This window comes from Filobasidium floriforme, assembly GCF_021052385.1.
Source record: "Filobasidium floriforme strain CBS 6241 chromosome Unknown HD553scaffold_18, whole genome shotgun sequence".
Lineage (NCBI taxonomy): Eukaryota > Fungi > Basidiomycota > Tremellomycetes > Filobasidiales > Filobasidiaceae > Filobasidium > Filobasidium floriforme.
In genome coordinates, this window is record NW_025763639.1 from 394,087 (window position 1) to 417,687 (window position 23,601).

General features: G+C 54.9%; 3 protein-coding genes across 3 annotated transcripts; 2 read left to right on the plus strand and 1 right to left on the minus strand.

The window, feature by feature from the left end:
• Positions 1-10,115: 10,115 nt before the first annotated feature.
• On the plus strand, positions 10,116-13,652 carry HD553DRAFT_325491 (uncharacterized protein; the record flags this gene model as incomplete). Its single annotated transcript, XM_046181623.1, has 9 exons — positions 10,116-10,630; positions 11,109-11,136; positions 11,189-11,348; positions 11,620-11,712; positions 11,772-11,844; positions 11,920-12,600; positions 12,705-13,172; positions 13,246-13,371; positions 13,433-13,652. The coding sequence occupies 9 exons, from the start codon at positions 10,116-10,118 to the stop codon at positions 13,650-13,652; spliced, it is 2,364 nt and encodes a 787-aa protein (XP_046034723.1).
• A 691-nt stretch (positions 13,653-14,343) lies between these two features.
• Positions 14,344-15,094, plus strand: HD553DRAFT_325492 (uncharacterized protein; the record flags this gene model as incomplete). Its single annotated transcript, XM_046181624.1, has 5 exons — positions 14,344-14,388; positions 14,649-14,730; positions 14,765-14,847; positions 14,910-15,001; positions 15,085-15,094. 5 exons carry the CDS (start codon positions 14,344-14,346, stop codon positions 15,092-15,094), a joined length of 312 nt encoding a protein of 103 aa, XP_046034724.1.
• Positions 15,095-15,474: 380 nt separating this feature from the next.
• Positions 15,475-16,304, minus strand: HD553DRAFT_344187 (uncharacterized protein; the record flags this gene model as incomplete). The annotated part of the gene is made up of 2 exons (XM_046182959.1): positions 15,475-15,671; positions 15,734-16,304. 2 exons carry the CDS (start codon positions 16,302-16,304, stop codon positions 15,475-15,477), a joined length of 768 nt encoding a protein of 255 aa, XP_046034725.1.
• Positions 16,305-23,601: the final 7,297 nt, after the last annotated feature.

The window sequence follows — 23,601 nt, forward strand, 5'->3', positions numbered from 1 at the left end:
AGTACGGCGATGCTTGATGCGTTCGGAGCTCGCATCTAGGAGGGGGATCCTATTATAGGCGTCACGAGACGCGCGACCTACGGTGCGCGTCGCCTCGGGGTCTCGTTCGGAGACCCTCTCGGAGACCCTCTCGGAGACCTTTTAGGAGATGTTCTCGTAGACGTCTAACTAGTACCTTGTAGTAGTTAGACATCCGTTATTACATCGCTATGCCTACCGTTACCTTTCCCCAGTCCCGCGACCTTATTACCCCAAGACCCGGCAGGTCGGCTGCCAGGCCTTATAGATGAAGTCCAAGACGTTTGGGTAAGCCAACGCGTCCGAACGTCTCAAACGCCTTGATATACAACACAACTTACGGAGTGCGATGCGGTACAAGACGCTCTCGTCCGTCTTGCTGTAGTACTTGTCAAGTACTGCCTGTCCCCTCTTCACCCCGTACTTGACGGCCTTGTTGATCGAGGGGTGATCCCTGATCTGATCGAACTTGGTCGTAAGGGCGTCCATTACGGGGATGACGCCAGCGATCGAGGTGTAGTCGATGTTGACGTCAGTCGAGGTCGAGAACCTCGTCGTGGCAGCACTGACGATCTATTGCATGTTGTTGGCAAATCACAGGTGAAGATTGACGTAAACGTTCGAGACGTTCAGACGTTCAAACGCCATCAAGAAGCACTTTGTTATAGTATCCGCGGTACGCGTAAGCGGAACGACCGTTCGGAGGGTTTTTCAGAGAACCCCGTCGGGGTCGTCGTACGGAGTATATCTAGAACACCCCCTATGTGTTTACTGTAATGTAGTACCAGTTGTACTACATCCGTTATTACATTCATTACCTTACCCTTACCTTCTAGTCCCGTGTGATACTATTCCAGGCTTGCAGGCAAGCCTAATAGAATAACGGATCTACAAACCTCACCCCGACTAGAAACCCCTACGCGATGAACACTTCCTTCACCCAGTGTTTTCGTCCCGATGGGACCCCCCAAGGAATCCCGCCAGGGATCTCGCCTGTGCTGTCCGAGGATGGACAAAGCCAGCAGGTGGATGGGGAGGGAAGGTTTTTGTGGTTGCAAACGACGGACTCCGGAACGGAAACCACCGCAAACGAATTGCGGGTGTTTGCCAACCAGCAACCTCAAACGCAGGCCACGCCGGCCAACAACATGGGAACGGTCCCCCCACAAGTGGTACCAACCTCTCCTGCGAGCAATCCCGCAGCCACCCCCGCTCCCGTTGCCGCCGCGCCGGACTTGAATGCCCTCTTTCAATTGATGGCCAACATGCAAGTCCAGGTGCTGGAGTTGGCGAGGGCAAGGGAGTCGCGGTCGTCGTCGGACGAGGCCCGGGCCAAACTGTTTAAGTTTGGAACGCCGGACAAGTTCGATGGCAGCAAGAAGGAGAAAGTCCGAGGGTTCCTGGACCAATGCAACCGGGAATTCGAGGTCAAACCGGGCGTCTACGTTACGGACCGCCTGAAGATGATGTACGCGGAGTCGTACATGGAAGGACAGGCCGCCGACTGGGCTCGGGAGTACTCCACGGGTCGAGTGCCGGCTACCTGGGAGCAGTTCGAGCAACTGCTCATCTCCACTTATGGTGGAGGACGAAACATCGCGGCAACCGAGGCCGAATTAGTTCACTTAAGGCAGGGCACCAAGAGCCTCGCGACGTACATCACCGAGTACAACGACCTCTTGGCCCTCCTCCCCAACGTCTGCGAATATTCTCGCCGGATGCTGTTCAGGGCCAACCTGAACCAAGCGTTCAAAGACGCCATCGTCCCTATGCCGGGCCAAGAAACAATGACCTTGGCGGAGTTCCAAATGGAATGCCGCCGGTACGAAGATCAGGCGGATGCCAGAAGGCATATGTCCTCGGGAAACCGCTACAACTCGGGCGGTAACCGACAAGCGAGTAACCACTCCGCTCCCCGTAACCCCGTTGTGGTCAATACCACCGTTGCGACTCCTACCCCCGCCGCCAACGCTTCCACCGCTGCTCCCATGGAACTCGACGCGGGCAGGATGAGGCGGAACGACCCCTGCTACCGGTGTTTCCAACACGGCCATGTGGCCGTCAACTGTCCCAACCAGAGGGTCCCTGCCCCTGCTTGGTTCAAGGGTAGAAACAACGGGCGGATGAACGTCTCTGGTGCCCGGGTGCAGCCCGTCGAGACCGTTCCGGAGGGAGGTTGGGAAGCCGAGCTCGCGAGGCAGAACGGAGAGCAGCCTTTGCTCTGGACCCCGACTGATTAGACGTACGGTTGTGTTGTTATTGGCTCATCATTTGTTGTACCCCCACGGCAGGACCGGCGGGGATGTTTTTATCACCATTCACTTTTTCAAGCACTCGACTTCACCGTCGCTACGAGAGATACACTCACCAAAGTATACGCCATCAAAAGGTAACTGTACAAGAAGTACAATACGAAACATGTCCCTCGCGAGGAGTAAACGCATACTACTGAAGAACACAACCTGAAACAAGTCCCTCGCGAGGAGTAAACGCACAAGTCCCTGGTGAGGAGTAAACACGCAAGTCCCTCGCGAGGAGTAAACGCACAAGTCCCTGGTGAGGAGTGAACACACAAGTCCCTCGCGAGGAGTAAACGCACGCAGAAAGAAGAAGACGAAGTCGGGACTCTATTATGGTATATCGAAAATACAAAAAGAAAAAGGGTCCCGACATAAAACCCCGACGGGGATACAAAACGCGATCAAGTCAAGAATACATCGAAAGGGAAAAGACAAGGCGATTAGTCCATGGCGTCGAAGTCGACGTGAACGGGCTCGATCTCCATCTCGCTGTCTTCCGAGCTCGAGTCCTCGCCCTTCTTGCCGCGGGCCTTGGATTTCCCCTTGTCCTTCCGGCCACGAGTCTTGGGGCCGGGGGTAGGGGTCGACGACCGAGAAGAGTCCGAAGCCTCGGAGTCGGACAAGACCACCAGGACGTCGTCGTCGGCGACGAGGTCTTGGTCCTCGCCGTGGTACGCCGGGCAGCGAGGTTCGCCGTTGACCTCCCCGTGGCCCTCGAACAACAGGGCGCGAGTCGACGTCTTCTCGCCGGAGAACTCCTCGCCGTTGTAGTGGCAGAAGCCGTCGGGACGTTCGGTCCAAAAGTACCGGCGCTTCCACGCCGCCTGCCACGCCGCTCGGTCGTTGTCGACCCTCTCCTCGATGAGTCGGACAGCCGTCCGCTCGACCGCAGTGTTCATTTTGTTCGAGACGAGGGGGAACACCTGAAGAAAAGTACAAAAGGTATTAGAGACGCGTAGTAGGTAAGGGCTAAGAGAATCAAGAGCCCGACTTACCAACAACTTCATGAACCTCTGAACCTCATCCGTCAAGAGCTCGACGACGGAGGCGGGGAGGTTGGGAGTCTTCAAGTACTCCATCGCCGCTTCGAACCGGGTCCGAACGCCGTTGGCCTTGTTGAAGACCACGACGTAGTGAGGGGAGAGGGGGGCGCATCCTCCTTTACCCTCGCGGCAGTTGCCACACGAGGTCCCTTTTCCTTTGGACCGACCGGCAGACGGGATCGGGTGTCGACAGACGTACATGCCCTCGAAGTGCATGACGTCGAGCCAAACGTTGCGTCCTTTGGCGGCGTGCCCGGGGATGAACGCGTCGTTGGTAACCTCGAAGTGCTTCTCGTTACCAAAGCACTTGAGGCAACACCACCTCCACCCTCCACGGAACCCGGACTAAACACAACATACGAGAAATGAGCGAACGAGAACCCCGACGGGGTTACAACTCGGAGAAAGCGAAACATACCATCACCCCATCGAACCCCTGGATGTTCCCGTCCCTCCACATCTTCCGCAACTGCCTCAAGGTGGGCTCGTGGAGCTTGAACACCGGGAGAGGCAGCTGGGCCTCAATAGCGGAATCTCCTACCGAACACACCCCACGTATTAGCATAAAGGACTGCGGGACCGGAGAAGACGACTTACGGGCCTCCCTCGACCACGAGGCGGGGTAGATGAAGCCTCGAGCCGCATCTTGGACCAACTTCGAAGAGTCGGACGGGGTAGGGGGAGCGTAGGGCTTGTCGCCCTTCTTCTTCTCGGGAGTGTTAGGAGTTTTGGGCATGATAGAAAGATAGGAATAGAAGAGGGGAGTTACGTCTAAGGAAGTATGCAGAGAGGTTAGCGAAAGGGGGAGTCTACGACTTACTCCATTTCGACATCGCGAACGCGACCTCTTTATATCATCCCTACGCAACCCCCGCCCGCAGCGAACAAAGAGAACATCGCAATACGACAAGGAACCAAGCTATCGAACAATGAAGGTGCTATGGTTATAGGCGCATGGAGAGAGGATATCGTACATCAACGGCGGTCGACATATGAATATCGACAAGGGCGTTCTTTGTTTACATCCCCCGAACAATAGGTCGGACATGCGCCCATTTGGAAGTCCGCGCGCGCGAACAAAGGAAAGAACAGCGATAGAACACCCCGTCGGGTCTGCAAAGCGGATCCCCCTGTGAAACAGGTAATTGTAGGCAAGCGACGAACGTTTGCCGACGGGCGCGACGAAAGAAGAGAACAAGGACACCAATGTGAAACACGACCGACGTGGCCGATCTGGAATCTCGGCCTAGGGGGGGGATCCTGTTATAGTATCCGCGGTACGCGTAAGCGGAACGACCGTTCGGAGGGTTTTTCAGAGAACCCCGTCGGGGTCGTCGTACGGAGTATATCTAGAACACCCCCTATGTGTTTACTGTAATGTAGTACCAGTTGTACTACATCCGTTATTACATTCATTACCTTACCCTTACCTTCTAGTCCCGTGTGATACTATTCCAGGCTTGCAGGCAAGCCTAATACACTTACCCCGAGCGCCGGTTTCAACGACGTCAGAAGCTCGAAGTCCGGTCCGTCTAGCTTCTCCTCCTTCTTGATCTCGTTCTTGGGGAGGTTGGAGTAGAGGGAACGGCTGTAGTAGAGGTTGTTAGCCTAGCAAACGTCTCGAACGCGTTCGAACGCCTTACATCACGAGCTTCGCGTCCAAGGCGCCCTTGATGCACGACAACGTCGAGTTCCATCGGGTCTTGACGTCGACGGGAACGTTGTAGGCCTTCGACTCGATCTTCCCGTTCTCGATCAAGTCGACACAGACTGCGTCCCAAACTCATCGGTAAGCCGAACGATGTTTGAGACGTTTCGCCAGGAGACGGAGCTAAAAACGTTCGAACGTGTAAGCCGTTTGAACGTCTCAAACGTCTGGGATACTTCGATCTCACTAACCTTGAATAAGGCGTCTCGGGCCTTCTCCTGCTGACCGACGACCTGCTTGACGTCTTTGACGACTTGCGTCTGACCCTCTTGGGTCTCCGGGACGAGGGGGACGAGGGGGACGTCTAGAGAGTCAAGAACCTCTTGATCGTCTTCCAAGTCTTCGACATCGGGAACGATGTTCCCGTCCTCGTCGAACGGTTCCTCCGGGTAGACGTCTTCGTCGTCGTCGGCCTTCTCTTCCACCTCCTCCTCTTCATCCCACTTGAGTCCGGTAGCCCCTTCTATGATAGCCTGTAGTAGCATATTTGAGGAAGATCAGTAGACGTTTAGACGTTTAGACGTTTGAACGTCTCGAACGCGTTCAAACTTACCCCCGAAATCAAGTTCAAGACATGAGCGAAACATCGGACTCGACCCTTGTCCGAGTAGAATCGCTTCCACTCCTGCTCCCCCACGGCCTCGATCATCGAGTCGTTGACACTGGCGTTGTCGCAGACGATCGAGAGCACCCGGTCTCGAATTCCCCAAGTCTTGACGCACTCGATGAGGTGGTCGCCAAGGTAGAGTCCGGTATGACGTCCGGGCGCTCTGAACGCGTTCGAGACGTTTAGACGTTTAAACGTCAGTTGAAATCAAGCCGATATACAACACCACAGACTCACGCAATGAAGTCGAGCAGTATCGACTGAGGACGCACATCACCGGCGCCCTCTACTTCCGTCCAATGAGCTGTAACACCCATGAACGCATTCCCACCCCGATCGGTCCAACAGTCGGTAGCGAGGTGAAACACACCCTGATGGTGGTGTAGGATCCCTCGCAGGACCTTCTCGTTGATCTCAAAGACCTTGCTGAGGTCTTGAGCGACTTGACGTCGGTTGGGGAGAACCTTCTTCATCGCCGGGAAGGATGCGGTAAACATGTCCGAAAACTGAAGGCGTTTGAGACGTTTAGACGTTCGAACGTCAGTATAAGATTCGGATTTACGGAAGGCAATCAACTCACCCCGGGCTGTTCGACGACGGAGAAGGAGTGGTTGTTTTGAGCGATCCAGCATACGATCGCATGTCGAGTCTCGGCCTCTCGAGGCTCGACTGTTGGTGCTGGACCGAACAAGGTAGTTTGACGGAGACCACCTAACGTGTGCTTCTGCGGACACGTCTTCGGGTGGTCTGCCAGGCTACTACCAGTCCCTGCGGACTTCGCAGACTTAATCTTTTTATAATTGAGGCAATGGCTGAACAAGGATAGAAGTTTGTGTAAGTCAAGAGGTTCAAGAAGTTCACGTTCAAACGTCTCAAACGTCTTGATCGAAGAATGATAAAACAACTTACCGACAACGCCAGAACCACCAATGATGCTGACCATCCTTACCGTCAGCCTTCTTCTCCGCATCCGTAGCCAATCGAGGTCGCTCGTAGTTGGCCCGGACGGTGCTGGCTGCACCGTTATCGATGAACAACCCGCACCAAGCGTCGAGATAGGCCTGGTGAGCGGCCTGCGAGGCGTCGTCGGCAGGACGACGTTCTTTAAGCTTAGGAGCTACGTGTAGTAGCGTAGAAGAGAAGTAGAAGAGAAGTAATCAAAGAGAAGTAAGCGTATGTTTGAAAAGTTAAAAGACGTTCAGACGTTCAGACGTTCGAACGTCTCAAACGCTTACCATTAGTCCCCTTAAGCGTACTCTTACGAGTCGATAGAACCTTAGGGTTCTTCTTCGACTTCTTACTTGGTGTTACTGTTGTTATAAGTGTATAAGAAGACGTTTACGACGTTTGAACTTCATCTCGAAGCACTTACCCTGCGTATCAGGTACCTCCTCGACCAACTCATCGTCATCGGACTCGACCTCGTTCCGTCGACGTTTATTCCCCTTCGTTCGCCATGTCGGAGACCCGTCAGCCTTCTTGGGGGGCTCGTAGGCGTCTTCGCTAGCGTCGGAGAGGGGGGAGGTGTCGTCTCGACGTCGACGTTCTTGTTCGGAAGTTTCACCTTCCGCGTCGACGTTCTCGGCGTCGCTAGCCGGTTTCTCTTGCTCCACGGGCCTCGCTTTAAGCGTGAGCTTGATCCGTGGGGTACGTGGGCTCGACATGCTATGTTTGAGACATTCTAGAACGTTTAACGATGAAACATAGTCGTCGTCTATCGATAAAGTAGATATTGACGATATTCGACTCGACTTCTCGACGTAGGGGGAACGCGCGTCAAAAAAAGTGCTTTCTCACGCGTTTTTTTGCCGTTTTTCGAGACGTATCTTTGCGTGTTTCATGTTACTGAACAGTTATTACAGTAAGATTATAGTAGACGTCTGTAAACTATAGTACGGTCTGGCTGGTGTATCGTAAGGCGTTTGGTGGAGACGTTGGCGTTCAAACGTCTTCACGACTGCCAGAGCAAACGCCAACGCCAAAATGAACGTCTGAGACGTTTGAGGCGTTGGCGTTTGAACGTCTCAGACGTTCGAGACGTTGAAAATAAGGCGTTTGGCGTTGGCGTTCGAGACGTTCGGCCGAACGCGTGCCAACACTAGTTGAGACAGTACCTTGTCCCTCTTGAAGTACTCCAGGTTCTTGTGATCCGTCAGGATCCGAACGGGGTACCTGTTGTCGAGATAATGTCGCCATATCCGACTGCAATAAACGATGGCCAACAGTTCCCTGTCGTGCACATCGTAGTTCCTCTCGGCGGGCGTCAGACTCTTCGACATGAACGCTACCAGGTGGAGCTTCCCATCGTCCCCTACCTGGGACATCACCGCGCCGATCGCCCCAGAGGAAGCGTCGGTCTCGAGCACCACCTGGCGCTCCTCATTGTAGTGCGCCAATATAGGCGCCTGGGTGAAGGACTCCTTCAATTCCCGGAACGCAGCGTCAGCGGCTGCCGTCCAGGAGTACTTCACCCCTTTCTTCGTCAGGGCCGTCATTCCCTGAATCTTCTTGGAGTAGTTCTGAATGAACCTTCGATAGTAGTTTGCAAATCCTAAGAAGGACTGCAGTTCCCGAATGTTCTTCGGGGGAGCCCAGTCCAGAACGGACTTGACCTTGGAGGGGTTCATACTGACCCCCGTCGGGGCGATATCGTACCCCAAGAATTCGGTAGCCACCGTATCGAACTCACACTTCTCCGCTTTCGCATACAGGCCATTCGCCTGCAGCCTCTTCATAACCTCCTTGACCTGACCGTCGTGGGTCTCCTGGTCGGAGGAGTAAATAAGTATGTCGTCGAGGTAAACGACGACGCACACATCCAAAAGGTCTTGGAAGACCTCGTTCATCCACCGCTGAAAGGTAGCGGGGGCGTTGGTCAGGCCGAACGGCATGACCAAACATTCGAACAGACCGAAACGTGTAGTAAACGCGGTCTTCCAAATGTCTTCTTCTTTTACGCGTAGCAGGTTGTACGCGCCTCGGAGGTCCATCTTTGTGTAGACCTTCGCGCCCTTCAACCTGTCTAGCGTCTCTGAGATGAGGGGTAGGGGCGTCCTATCCTTCACCGTAATGTCGTTAAGGCGACGGTAATCGATGCACATACGCATCTCGCCGCCTTTCTTCGGTACAAACAGTACCGGGCTCGAACAGGGCGACTTCGACGGCCTGATGAACCCCTTCTCCAGATTCTCCTTCAACCACTTCTTTAGCTCCTCACTCTCCCGCTGGGAGTGGTTGTAGAGCTTCTGATACGTCGGCGACGTACCGGGTTTGAGTTCGATCGCGTGGTCGATCGATCGCTTCGGGGGCAGTGTATCTGCCTTCGTCTTGGAGAACGCTCCAAGATGTTCATGGTACTTCTCCGGTACCATGTCCCTCAGCTTCTCCATATACTCGGGAGGGTCCAGGTCATCCTGGAACGAGTCTGTAGGTTTGACGTCCCAATCCCACAGGTCCGGGCGCCTCGCCCGCTCGTCGTCCTCCCGGGTCGTCTGCATTTGTGCGACGACCAAATCCTCCGTGATAGACCCCTTCATCTTCTTGAACGGGTCGATCCCTCGTGTCTCCACCTCTACTTCGTCCGGAGCATACACCGTCTCGGGCCTCTTGAGACATCCCGTGCTGATGCAGACATCCCCGAACGTCACCGCGTTGGAGTCCCATTGGATATGCGGATTGTGTCTCCGCAGCCAAGGGATGCCTAGTACGACCGGGTATCCACTCAAATCGGTGAGGTGGAACTCGGTCAGTTCCAGGTGCACTCCCGTACGTACCAACGTACAAGCCTTCTGGGTGATCCTTCCTCCCTGGATCTCCCGACCATCGATCACCGTCACTACCCGCGGCGTCTCAAGATCCGTCACGTCGAATCCATGTAGCGACGCAAATGTCCGATCCATGAACATCCCGGTCGCTCCCGAATCCAACAACATGAGTGCTTGGACCGGCACTCCTTCCGGGTAGAACACTCCTACCAACGTCAGGTGGCTATCTGGGCCGTTGGGTATTCCGCTTGCACCCAACTGCAAGGGGATCCGGCTACCTCCCTGTACTCCCCCATTCGGGATCCTTTGGTGATCCGTTATTCTGTAAGGCCCGGGAGCGACCCCCGATGGGGGTCCCCCTGGACAGGCTGACGGGACGCAGGAATGAGGCAAGGTACGAGTAGACATCTAAATGTAATAACGGATGTAGGGCTATTACAGAGGTACTAGTTCTACATCCAAACAACAACACCGAAAAGTACCCCCGACGGGAGTCGCATACGGGAGTCGCGTACGGCGCGTCCGACGCGTCACGTGACCGCTATAACAGTACCTTGCTGAGCTAACGCACGACCCGACCCGTTCCAAATAGATAAGGGAAAGGGCCGAGCCAAACGTTACGACGTCAAGATCGCCGATGAACCTCCCCAGATCATTCCGAACCCTCACAATTTCATGGACCGTGACGACTACAAACACAACGAGTTGATCTACCACCAAGATGGTGATCGTTTGCTCAACGACGTTTTTCATCGAATCGCCGGACCTTCTCGCTTTGCCGAAGCGTACATCGAGTCGGTCGATAGTCAGGATCATGAGCGTTCGTTGGACGAGGTCATGCATCAGATGATCGAACATGCCAAGTTCATGTCGTTGCAAGGAGATGCCGCGAGCCTCTCCAACATGGACTTCACGTCGATCGTGGACGACAACCGGGATGTTCAGCATTGCGACTTTACCAAAGAATACGTTGACACCTTGTTATTCAACCCGTCGCCTGGTTCAGTCAAGGACACGCACGTCACTTGCATGGCAAATGATGCGGCCGAACCGCTCTGGCTCCTCGATCCAGCTCATCAGGATGCGACGCGACCGTCAAACATTCCGGGACAGTATTCCGACGATAGCGTCTCCGTCACCATCAACCATCAACGCTATGCTCGCCAGCCAGAATTCGAGCCGAGGAGGCGGTTCGCTGTTGATTCGGTCGCAGCTTGCAATTTTAAAGCTTGAGACGATTCTGCCTCGAGCCGGTATCCGGCCAGAGACCGATGATAGGCTATTGGGAGGAAGTCCTCCCTCCACAATCTTTTGGGGAGACCGCATCCCCACTGGTGATACGAGTCTCGTCGTCATACATTGTCCAAGAAATCGGCGCAACTGTGATGTTTGGGATATGATCGTCATGGCAAGATTGGATCAGCTTCGGGATTGAGATGAGTCGGTGCGCCAGGATTTGGATGATAGATGGATCGATATACGTTGACTACTCCAAGGCATCTCATTGAATTGTTGAAAGATTGAGAAGACATGCGTCGGTCAATAGGCTTGTACACTAGGAGTTTCATGACCAGCTACGTTTCGGGTGACCTGTGAGAAACTTTCGATGACATTGCCTCGTCCACGTTTGGCCTCCTCTCGAGTATGGATATCGATGGCCTTCGATAGCGGTTCTCGAGTCAGTATCAAGCGGAAGGTAAGACAGATGATGATGATGATGATGATGATGATGATGATGGACTAGCTAGGTCCATGATGCGAGAGGGAGTCGTCTGGAAGCTGGACGTCGGCAAAAGGGCGACGCGTATATTGCATTCAACAAAGCTCTCTGGACGCTCGGCTGTGTAATGGAAGTGGTAGGATATGGATTTAGGACGTATTCACACAAGAATCCATTCTATGTCAACGGTCAGTACCGGCTCGCGCATTTTCCCAGAATTATATAGGGCTAACTGAATAGACGCCCAGCGTTTATCAGGGCGGTGCAGACAAAAGTCGAGACGAGTGTGGCAGCGATCTGCATGCAGAATGGTTGATCTTTGCGTAATGCGCTAATTTGAGATCTTTGGAGAATTTCAAAGCATGGCTGGTTGTTATATAGCGGAACTGAAATTCGTTCAAGGCAGATGAATGAGAGAGCTATTCAATCATGCTGAACGATTCACTCACCGACTTGAAGTAATTCATCGCGAGGGCGTTACCGGCGACCCAGGCTCCACCAATGAATTCCGCAATGACGTTGAGGGTCGTCTATCGGGCATTACTTATCTGTGTGAGCAGCTCATCTGATTTCGAAAGTCCAGAACAACGTATTCTGTCTACTTGTGAAAGGTCCTTCTGTGCGTCGCCAGAATGACCAGGATGATGGCCGCGATGATGGCCGCGCATGGCCAAGTCGACCCGCGTGCGTGGCCACGATCGAGTCCGAGCGCGGCCAGGACGACCCATGCGTGGCCAGGATCGAGGGTCCTTGATGTAGCCATGCTTGCATGTCGACGACCATCGCAATCGACGACATTGAGCCCCTAATCAATCACAACATGGACGAATCATCGGTCGTTGCCTGCAATCACTGCGGACATCAGGTCCTGCCTCTGGATGACGAACCGGATGATCGTTGGAGCCAGACGCCGTTGTGCGACGCTTGCCAGTGTAACAAACAAAGCCGCAGGATCACCATCGATGGGAAGCGACATCGCTTCCGCTGCAAGGACTTGGCTACCCACCAGGAAGAACGTCGATGCTCTCGCTGCCTGGCTACGCGTCGGCCAAACAAGCGGCAAAAGATCGGCAAACAACAGCAGGACTCGGCCGAGCTCACTGCCGTTCATCTGGCTCCTATGCCGGGAGGTCGATCACGACTAGAAGTACCCCTGAAGCATCCTTCGGGGTTGGGATCGACCTTCGATCTAGTCCTTCGTCACATCCTTCGCCTCTCTCCGGCCGAACCATCGGACGACCAGGTCATGGTGGCCGTTGTCAAATCCATCGACAAAAACAGGGACGAGCTAGCTGAACTCTACAGACGGATCACCACGTCGACAGGCTGTCTATATGTGAAACAAGCGACAGTTCAGGGTGCTAGCGACGATCTTGACGAGGTCGTAGATAAGTATCTTGAAGGAATAAACGACGATGACGATCTTGATTGTTACGGCAAGTACACGGCCTTGTCCTTCTTGCTGTTTACCCCCCCGGCTGATCTGCCCCAAGTCTACACTCACGTCTAGTCACGGATAAACACTCTCTCGGCGTTTGGAAAAGGCCTAGCGATGACGAAGACGAAGACGACGCCTCTCTCGATGAATGGGAGAAACCCGGAGAGACTCGGCCCATCCCCTTTGGCGAGCTGATGCGAGCGTGTCGACACACCTTGCCTTCTTCGACCACCTACATCAGCCTCAACTGTCTACAGCTTCCCGAGTCGCCTCGACCGGATTCCTTTGGTTCAGCATGGCAGATGAATCACGGGGTCGCGGCCAAGGATCACGTCTTGAAGTCGGCAAAGAGCCCCCAAATGCGTCCGCTCGAGGAGCTCTTTGCGGAGAGAGAAGGCTGGTACCTCCTGACGTCTCCCTTCGCGATCACAGAGGTCCACGCAGATCCTCCGGGCTGGCTGACCTATGTCGAGTGCATCTCGGGATACAAGGTCTGGACAACCTATCCCGAAGCCCGACCCATAGCAGAGCTAGAATCAGCAACGCATCTCTGCCTTCAACGGGGGACATCGATGTGAGTTTGCAAGAATCGATTGATGCCACGCCTGCTTCACTAAAGCTGGACTCGTCTTTCGTCTGACTCCTAGTCTGATGCTGCCCAACACCGCCCACTCTGTCTATACGGCAGAGTCAACATTGTGCCGCGGATTTCACTTTATAAACTATCGCGCTCTCGGTTCAATCGACGTCAGTTTGCGGGCATCCTCGGAAGGGTCAGATCCCATCATCAAGGTCTACCTAGGGTGTATGATGATCGCTCTGGCGTCGTACCAGTTCCGACAAGACCTTGGAATCGCTGATCTTTGCCACTCAGATCGACAGCTGTCTGCACACGCTTACCAACAGGCCAGAGCCCAAGGGCGTCCGTGTCGCAAGGGAAGACAAGGTCGTCAAGGTGATGGCAAAGATGACAGGCACGATCGACCTGGCACGTCGAGCGTTGTACACCTGGCAAGGTGTAGGCGAATTGGGTGGATGGCGTGCTGGTCGATGAGAGCTTTCGGGGTTGGTCATCAATGTCGTCGCCTTGGAACACGGGTTATCGTCGTCCCACATCTACAGACCCTCTCGCCCGTGACACCCACGCCTTCATCCTTGCCCCATGACACCTCTTGTCCACAACCTCGCCTACGGAACATCCCGTCTACAACATCCAGAACAAACCTCTCGTCCATATCACCTCGTCGCTCGCCACGATCTCGCCTACGATCTATAAACCGGAATCCTCGTCCGGCATCAAGATTTAGGTGTTGTCTACCTATTTATTTTTTTACGCCCACGTCATTTGTTGTCCATCGACATCTCGACTTGTCTTTTTTTACTAGCGACACGGATGCATATGCGGATGTATTCATGGACAGTCCTGAAGTACCACGACACGGCAAGGCAGAGCGATACGAAACACAATGCAAGCACATCAAATATAAGAAGGCAAGACAAGGAGCCAGCTGCGCGTTTCTGAGCCGAGTACAATGCTTGTATTGCAGGCGCTAGCGGCGAGCTCCATGATCGGTCAGCCCCGAATTGCCGTAACCGCCTGTTCTTACGTAAGCTTTGCCGTCGGCGATCTCTGATCCTCTCCCCTGGACTCGCATCGGTCGACCGTCTCCTGGCATCATCCTTCTCAACAAAGTTATTACTTTGCTCACTTTCCCTGGCGTACGAGAAGAGAAGCACAGCCTACAATGGAGAGTCCGACTTGTCTGCTGCTGCTGCTGCTTTGTGACACGGTCAGTTAACGATTTACCGCTATACAAATCAAGGGTTACTGTCTTCTTGCTCTATTGCTTCTCTCGTCTCATCGGAACGACAACTTTCCATGTCAACAGCTCATACTTACCACGATACACTTACAAAGTATAATCTATCGCTCACCCTTTTTCGATCAGACTTAAAATGTACCAGCGCATTCCTGTCGTGACTGGATAACGGGATGAACAATGAGTACCTCCGCTGTCGCTCTTGTTTGGCTTTCGTTTGTGAGCAGTAGACGGACGGCACTACGATGTGGCTGTCTTACTCGCCAGAACCCTCAGCCATCAATAAAAAGCAGATACAAGAAGGTCAGGAGAGTCAGCTCATGTCTTTGCTTTGTGACGTCGCTAGCTAACTCTTGCCCTCTATCCGTGTTATCGGGCTCTGGGAGCCGTCGGAGTATGGACCGGGACGATCAGATCATACAATTCCGGGTGAGCCTCCAGCCAGGTTTCCGTGAACATCCATCGCTAAGGAGATTCTTCTAGGTAACCAGGCTCTGGAAAGTAGGGGCAGGCATTCGGAACGGCTCAGCCGGCAGGAGGCTCGTGTGAGACTGGATTTGGATAGGCAGCCAAACCTTAGTCGGTGAGCTTCTGGCAGGGTCGATGCAATCTCTCAGCGGTCACTTACCGTTGTTGTTGCTGACGGCTGGTGCCTTGCTCTTATAGATCCGATTGAACGCCTCGATATGTGTAAGGCCCGGGAGCGACCCCCGACGGGGGTCCCCCTGGGCAGGCTGACGGGACGCAGGAATGAGGCAAGGTATGGGTAGACATCTAAATGTAATAACGGATGTAGAGCTATTACAGAGGTACTAGTTCTACATCAAAACAATAATACCGAAAAGTACCCCCGGCGGGAGTCGCGTACGGCGCGTCCGACGCGTCACGTGACCGCTATAACAGCATCCGGAAGCAGATTAGAATCCGGGCGATCATGATCGCCCTCCAGTGCCCGTGCAGATCTTGTTTTGTCATGGAACGGAATAATCAATGTCACGCTCAAAGGGTGGGCTACTCTGCGGCGGTGGGGTCTGTCAAGCCCTTGACTCGGTTCTTTTACGCCCTCGACTCGGCTCTTCCACGCTCGTTCTCCAAGCTCTCCAGCTGGAGCTGCAGGTCCCTCCGTTCCAGAGCTTCAAATATCTGCTCTTTCCAATCGTTACACTGCTTCCAGGCGTTGTCGAGGTGCGGGAGCTGAGGCACTGCGGATCTAAGGCCGACGAGAGGGCGGAACAGCTTCACGAAGTTCAGATCTGGGAAATGTGGACAGATTAACCTCTCGTGACTGAGATTCATAAAGGGGGATGTCACGCACCAGTTCGTTGCCTTCCCAAAGATATCCAAAACGAAAGATACCGTGCATTCAGGGAGGCGTCGCACTCTTCAACTCTGGCGATCCCACCCCAATCCCTGGATGTCCAATGAGCCCCAGCGGCCGCACAGAAGACCGACTGATGCATGGGCTTGCGTAAAAGCAAGGTTGCCGCCGTGAGATGGAAGAGGATGGCGCTCCGATTGGGCGGGATCAGAACGCTATTACCTGCTTCCAAGATATGTTGCGACCAGCCAGTCGAGGTCTGGATGGCGAGCAATACCTTTCTGTGTATAGCAGTGTAAAGGTACGCCTCTGTTGCAGGTAGACGTTCCAAGCTGCCCTTCTGGGCGAGGGAGTATTTGGCGTCATGGGGATTGTAGATTCTGTCGGTGATGTACTTGGCCCATTCCGATGTACTGTTATGGCATCCGCGGTACGCGTACCAAACACCCGCGTCGGGTAGTTTTACAGGGACCTCCGATGGGAGTTCCGTATGGAGTATATCTAGAACACCCCCTATGTGTTTACTGTAATGTAGTACCAGTTGTACTACATCCGTTATTACATTCATTACCTTACCCTTACCTTCTAGTCCCGTGTGATACTATTTCAGGCTTGCAGGCAAGCCTAATAGAATAACGGATCTACAAACTTCACCCCGACTAGAACTCCCTACGCGATGAACACTTCGTTCACTCAGTGTTTTCGTCCCGATGGGACCCCCCAAGGAATCCCGCCAGGGATCTCGCCTGTGCTGTCCGAGGATGGACAAAGCCAGCAGGTAGATGGGGAGGGAAGGTTCTTGTGGTTGCAAACGACGGACTCCGGAACGGAGACCACCGCAAACGAGTTGCGGGTGTTTGCCAATCAGCAACCTCCAACGCAGGCCACGCCGGCCAACAACATGGGAACGGTCCCCCCACAAGTGGTACCAACTTCTCCTGCGGGCAACCCCGCAGCCACCCTGGCTCCCGCCACCGCCACGCCGGACTTGAATGGCCTCTTTCAATTGATGGCCAACATGCAAGCCCAGGTGCTGGAGTTGGCGAGGGCAAGAGAGTCGCGGTCGTCCTCAGACGAGGCCCGGGCCAAACTGTTTAAGTTTGGAACGCCGGACAAGTTCGATGGCAGCAAGAAGGAGAAGGTCCGAGGATTCCTGGACCAATGCAACCGGGAATTCGAGGTCAAACCGGGCGTCTACGTTACCGACCGCCTGAAGATGATGTACGCGGAGTCGTACATGGAAGGACAGGCCGCCGACTGGGCTCGGGAGTACTCCACGGGCCGAGTGCCGGCTACCTGGGAGCAGTTCGAACAACTGCTCATCTCCACTTATGGTGGAGGACGAAACATCGCCGCGACCGAAAAAGAACTTTATCACCTGAGGCAGGGCACCAAGAGCCTCGCGACGTACATCACCGAGTACAACGACCTCTTGGCCCTCCTCCCCAATGTCTGCGAATACGTTCGCCGGACGCTGTTCAGGTCCAACCTGAACCAAGCGTTCCAAGACGCTATCGTCCCTATGCCGGGCCAAGAAACAATGACCTTGGCGGAATTCCAAATGGAATGCCGCCGGTACGAAGATCAGGCGGATGTCAGGAGGCATGCGTCCTCGGGAAACCGCTACCACGGCGGTAACCGACAAGCGAGCAACCACTCCGCTCCTCGTAACCCCGTTGTGGTCAATACCACTGTTGCGACTCCTACTCCCGCCGCCAACGCTTCCACCGCTGCTCCCATGGAACTCGACGCGGGCAGGATGAGGCGGAACGACCCCTGCTACCGGTGTTTCCAACACGGCCATGTGGCCGTCAACTGCCCCAACCAGAGGGTCCCTGCCCCTGCTTGGTTCAAGGGTAGGAACAACAGCCAGACGAACGTCTCTGGTGCCCGAGTGCAGCCCGTCGAGACCGTCCCGGAGGGAGGTTGGGAGGCCGAGCTCGCTAGGCAGAACGGAGAGCAGCCTTTGCTCTGGACCCCGACTGATTAGACGTACGGTTGTGTTGTTATTGGCTCATCATTTGTTGTACCCCCACGGCAGGACCGGCGGGGATGTTTTTATCACCATTCACTTTTGCAAGCACTCGACTTCACCGTCGCTACGAGAGATACACTCACCAAAGTATACGCCATCAAAAGGTAACTGTACAAGAAGTACAATACGAAACATGTCCCTCGCGAGGAGTAAACGCATACTACTGAAGAACACAACCTGAAACAAGTCCCTCGCGAGGAGTAAACGCACAAGTCCCTGGCGAGGAGTAAAACGCACAAGTCCCTCGCGAGGAGTAAACGCACATAGAGAGAAGAAGATGAAGTCGGGACTCTATTATGGTATATCAGAAATACAAGAGAAAAAGAGATCCCGACGTAAAACAATCCGGAGAATACAAACACGACAAAACTCCAAAAGACCCGGAAACCCCTCACTCGTCGTCGTCCGAGACATCGACAACCTTCTTCTCCTTCTTCTTCTTCTTCTGCTTCTTATCGGAAGCGGGATTGGGAGTCGGGGAGGGAGGGGGAGAGGGGGTGGGGGTGCGGAGAACGTCGTCGTCGTACGCAGCGCCCGCCGGACCTTCCGTGGGCGCCGCGGGGATGGGCTCCCCGATGTCCTCGCCGTGGCCCTGGAAGAGGAACTGCCGGTAAGGTTCCTTTTGAGGCCACTCGTCGGCCTCGGGGATGGTGACGCTCCCATCGGCGTTGCGGGCGGCGTCGGGGTGGCTCTTGGCCCACTCCTCGTTGTGCTTCTGGATCTCCGCGTCCCGGTACGTTTGCCAGGCGGGGATGAACCGGTTCTCCACCAAGCAATCGGTCTTGTTGGAGAGTAAGGGGAGGACCTACGCAAGGTACAAACATCAGTTCCGAGAAGTACCTGCGTCGGGGATCCAAACCGGAACAACAACTTACCATGCGATTCATGAGCCGCTGCAACTCGTCCCCAACGGCGATGGCGACCTCGTGAGGGACGTTGGGGATGGTCAGGACCTCGCACGCTGCCTCGTACCGGGTAACGACCCCGTGGTCCTTGTCGAAAACCGTCATGTAGGCGGACGGCAAAGGGGCGCACTTGAACTTGGTCCCGCGACAACAGTAGCAGGAGCTCCCGCCGCTGGTGGATTTCCCGGCCTCCGGGACGGGGTGGCGGCAGACGAACATGCCGTTGAACTCCATGACGTTGTACCACCCCTTACCGTCCTTGTCGGTGTACCCGGGGACGTCGTTTTCGGCGGAGAGGTGGAAGCGGTCCTCATAACCGAAGCAGTTAAGACAACACCACTTCCAACCACCACGGAAGTTGGCCTGCGTACGCACAATCGGAGTCGATAAACCGTGTTCCCGATGGAGGGAATAGAAAAGAGAAAAAGAACATACCATCATTATAAGGTTTGCCAGCAAACCTGAATAGTAACACACGGGACTAGAAGGTACGGGTAGGGTAATGACTGTAATAACGGATGTCTAACTACTACAAGGTGCTAGTTAGACATCTTCGAACACATCTCCTAATAGGTCTCCGAGAGAGTCTCCGAGAGAGTCTCCGAACGGACCTCCGTACGAGGTGAAAACCTACATCCCGCGTGTGTACGACATGTGTACCGCGGATGCCTATAATAGGATCCCCCCCTTAGGGCGAGATTCCAGATTGCCCAAAGTAGCCGAGTAGTCCGAGGCTAGAGTAGACGTTTCATCTTGAAGTTCTTTGTTCCCTCGAAACGTCCAGTGTCTGTACCCCCGCGACTCTCCTCGTGCCTCCGCTCTATTGTCCCCGAGGAGATCGTCTAGAACCTTCGATTTGTACGTCTAGGTACACTGGTTCTCTCTGAAACACTGCTCGGCGCCCGTGGGTGCTGCAATGAAGAACCTATTGTCTATCGGTGTCGTCGACCCGTCTGAAACGCCTAGCCGACGACGATGACGCGTCGCGCGTCTATCTTCTATTGTCTTCCCCGCGGACATTGCAACATGGTCCTGTCCGCGGTATTGTTCGTTGATGTAAACAAAGGTGATGTCGTATGTATCGACGTCCTTTCTAACCGATATCGCTGTATTCTCTTTGTCGTGTTCGAAGTAACGACTTCTTGCTTTGTCCTAGTAGCTGCTACCTAGGTCTCTTTTGTCTTGTTCTCGAAATGTGAAAGGTATAAGACCCCCGAGGGGGTTTGTCGACTTGATGTTTTTCGACGTACGTATCCTCTCTCCTTTAGCAAACCTATAGCTTACTATCTCCCGTATCTTTCCTTCCTTCCTTTCGTACCATGCCTCCTTCCGCTCCCCCTACTCCCTCGAAAGCTCGCAAGCGCAAGGCCGCCACGGACTGGGTCAACGACGCCGTGTATGGCTACATACGCGGTAACAACTGGGAGGGCTTCGAGGTCAACGAAGTCAACGCCTTACAGAAGGCGAAAGAACGATTCCGAGGAACCGTCCCGCCGGAGGTAATCTCCGCTTGGATGAGAGGGGATGTGGATGGCGTGAATGGGTTGCTGGTAAGCCTTTGATATTCTTTTGTTTTTGTGTCTCCGATAGGGTCTCCGAGAGGGTCTCCGACTGACCCTCCTTTGATATCTGATTTTTGATCTTCAGGCCCAATTCTCCGGTGGTTGGCAATGGTGTTGCCAACGTTGCTTCGACGGTGGCAAGTTCAAGAGCGTCACTCCCGCCGACTTTGTGACGTACAACCCGGAAGACGGCACGTGGTGGGACGTGATCAGCGTCGAGGGTCTCTTTTTCTGCCGCCATCTTATCCACCCGCCGCACACCGCCGGCAACGTCACCAGGTCCTGCGGTCGGTGCGCCCCGAAGAAGCTCGGTTGTGCCCCCGTTCCCCGAGAGATGGTTGTCGTCTTCGACGACGATGAGGATACCGAGACCCGAGTTCGGGCGGGGTTGGTCTTGTTGCGCGCCGACAAGATGGCCTTGGGGACTCGGGATGAGGTCGCGACCGAGATCGAGAGGCTCCTCGATACGGTTGTGAGTTTGTTTTCTTCTATTCTTTTTCTTTTTCTTCTTCTTCCACTGACTCCTCTTGCATGCTATCCGACATCCAGATTGTACCTCAACTCAACCGTCGGTCCGGGGTCTCCGTCATGAGCGAACGCGGGGCTCTCTACAAGGCCATCGCCGACAACAAGGAGGAGTGGGACCACCTGGACCCCAACACCCGTCGCGGTTGGGAAGGGTTCGAAGAGGCCCGCAAGATCACCTTCGATTTCGCCGAGGGTCAGTACAAGCCTCTCCCCGTGTGGCCCGGCGAGGAGGACGCCATGGATGTGGACGAGGAGGAGACCGAGGTCCAGATCGTTAGTACTCTCTTTCTACGTTTGCGTTTTGAGCTAACCCAAGTTCTCCTAGGCTGCGCGGGAACGAGACGCTCGTCTCGCGGCCGAGAAGGCCGACGAAGAGGCCCGCCAGAAGCGGCTTGACGCCGAGGCCGCCAGCAAGGTCGCTGAGGACGCTCGTTTGGAGTACGAACGGGCCCGGGACCGCCTCGCCGCCGTCAACCCCCTTCGGTTCCGTACTCCCCCCGCCGACCCGCCCCCCGCCAAGGACGCCGCTCCCCCTCCCGCCCAGGACAAGCAGCCCTCGCAACGAGGTAGCAGGGCCAGGTCCCAGCGCGAGGGGACCGCGACCGAGCACACCGCGGACCGCAACGAGGGTGATGGTGGCGATGGGAGCGGCGATGGCGGTGGCGATGGCGGCGGTGACGGTGGTGGCGACGGTGGTGGAGCGTGATTTTGTTTGTGTTTGTAACGTCTCGTTTGGTCGCCGTTCGGGGGTCGGCTCCCTTTTTATTTTTATGCTATTTTCTTGTTGCGATTCATTTCTCCAGCAAAGTCTCCGAACGTGTCCCCGAACGAGTCTCCGATTGAGCCTCCAAGCGAGTCGTGGTACTTCATTGTTTTCGTAAGACAAACTTGATTGTCGTTGGCTCGTTAAGTTCGTAAAAAAAAGGAATGGTGATAAACATCTTCGTCGGTCCGGCCGACGAAGGTACAACAATGAGTAATGACAATCACGAAAACCCTAAGCACCCGGAGTCCATAGCAACGGCTCGTCCCCGTTCTGCTTAGCGAACTCCTCGTCCCAATACGCCTGGTGGTTCTGGGCGGGAGGTTGCATGTACGTCGCAGCCACCTGCATCCGACCAGCCTGTTGCCGAGCCTGCCACCAAGCAGGTGGAGACCTCTTGGCGTTGCTGCACTGGGCACTCCTGTGGCCGGGCTGCCAGCAGTTGTAGCAGGGTTTCCCGCCGGGCATCCTCGCAGCGTCCACCTCCATAGGCGTAGCACCCGACGTGGCGGCCACCGCAGGAGGGGCAACAGTGGTGTTAACCACAACAGGGTTTCGGGGAGCGACGTGGTTACCTGCGTAACGATTTCCGCTCGTGTGGGCACGGTTACCCGAAGACGTGTGCCTACGGGCTTCCGCTTGGTCTTCGTACCGACGACATTCCATCTGGAACTCCGCCAGCGTCATATGCTCCTGGTTGGGCATAGGGATAATAGCGTCCTGAAAGGCCTGGTTCAGGTTGGCGCGGAAGAACGACCGTTTGCCGTACTCGTTGAGGTTTGGGAGGAGGGCGGCGAGGTCGTTGTACTCGGTGATGTACGTACTCAAGCTCTTGTTGCCCTGCTTCAGAGAGTAGTACTCCTTCTCCGTAGCAAGGATGTTCCTTCCCCCTCCGTACATCTCCACGAGCAACGCCTCGAACTCCCGCCAGGTGACCTGAGTTCGCCCCGACGAGTACTCCCTTGCCCATGCCTGGGCCTGCCCATCCATGTACGACTCCGCGTACATAATCTTGTAAAGGTCGGTGTACAACCCCGGCTTGACTTGGAACTCCCGGTTGCATTGGTCCAGGAATCCCCTAACCTTCTCCTTCTTGCTGCCATCGAACCTGTCCGGCGTACCGAACTTGAACAGCTTCGCTCTCGCTTCCTCCGTGGCCGTCGCCGATCGAGTGTCCCTCGACATCGCCAACTCCATCATCTGGCTATGCATGTTCGCCATCATGGAGAGCAGGGCGGAAACGTCCGGACTGGTAGGAGGCGCAGCGGCCGGAGCAGGGTTAGCTGCTGGGGGTGTTGACTGCATTTGTGGGGGAGTCTGCCCCATGTTGTTGGCCGGTGCGGCCTGCGTGGAAGCGGTAGGTACCCCCGTGGCACCTACCTCCGGTTGCTGGTGGGCAAAGACGCACTGGTCGTTTACCAGCGTCTCCCCAGTTGGGTTCCTCCACATGAACCTTCCTTGTCCATCCATCATCTGCATGCTCCCGTCTTCGCTCAAGACCGGGATCGCATCCGCAGGGATGGGGTGGACAGCCCTATCCGGTCCGTAACACTGCGTGAACGTATTCATCGTATACGGGGTCTCCTAGTCGGGGTGTTTGGGTGATCCGTTATTCTATAAGGTTTGCCAGCAAACCTGAATAGTAACACACGGGACTAGAAGGTACGGGTAGGGTAATGACTGTAATAACGGATGTCTAACTACTACAAGGTGCTAGTTAGACATCTTCGAACACATCTCCTAATAGGTCTCCGAGAGAGTCTCCGAGAGAGTCTCCGAACGGACCTCCGTACGAGGTGAAAACCTACATCCCGCGTGTGTACGACATGTGTACCGCGGATGCCTATAATAATCATACCATCGAACGAGGCAACGTTCCCTTCCCGCCACGCCTTCGCAAGAGGCTCGATGAAGGCGTTACCGGCCTTGAAGTGGGTACGACCCAACTCCTCTTGGTGGATTTGTTCCTCTAGAAGATAGCCCGATATGTTATCCCCGACGGACTCAGCAAAAACAAACACCACTCACTCTCGCCGGCGGATTGAGTTTTGGGGTAAACGAAACCCCGACGC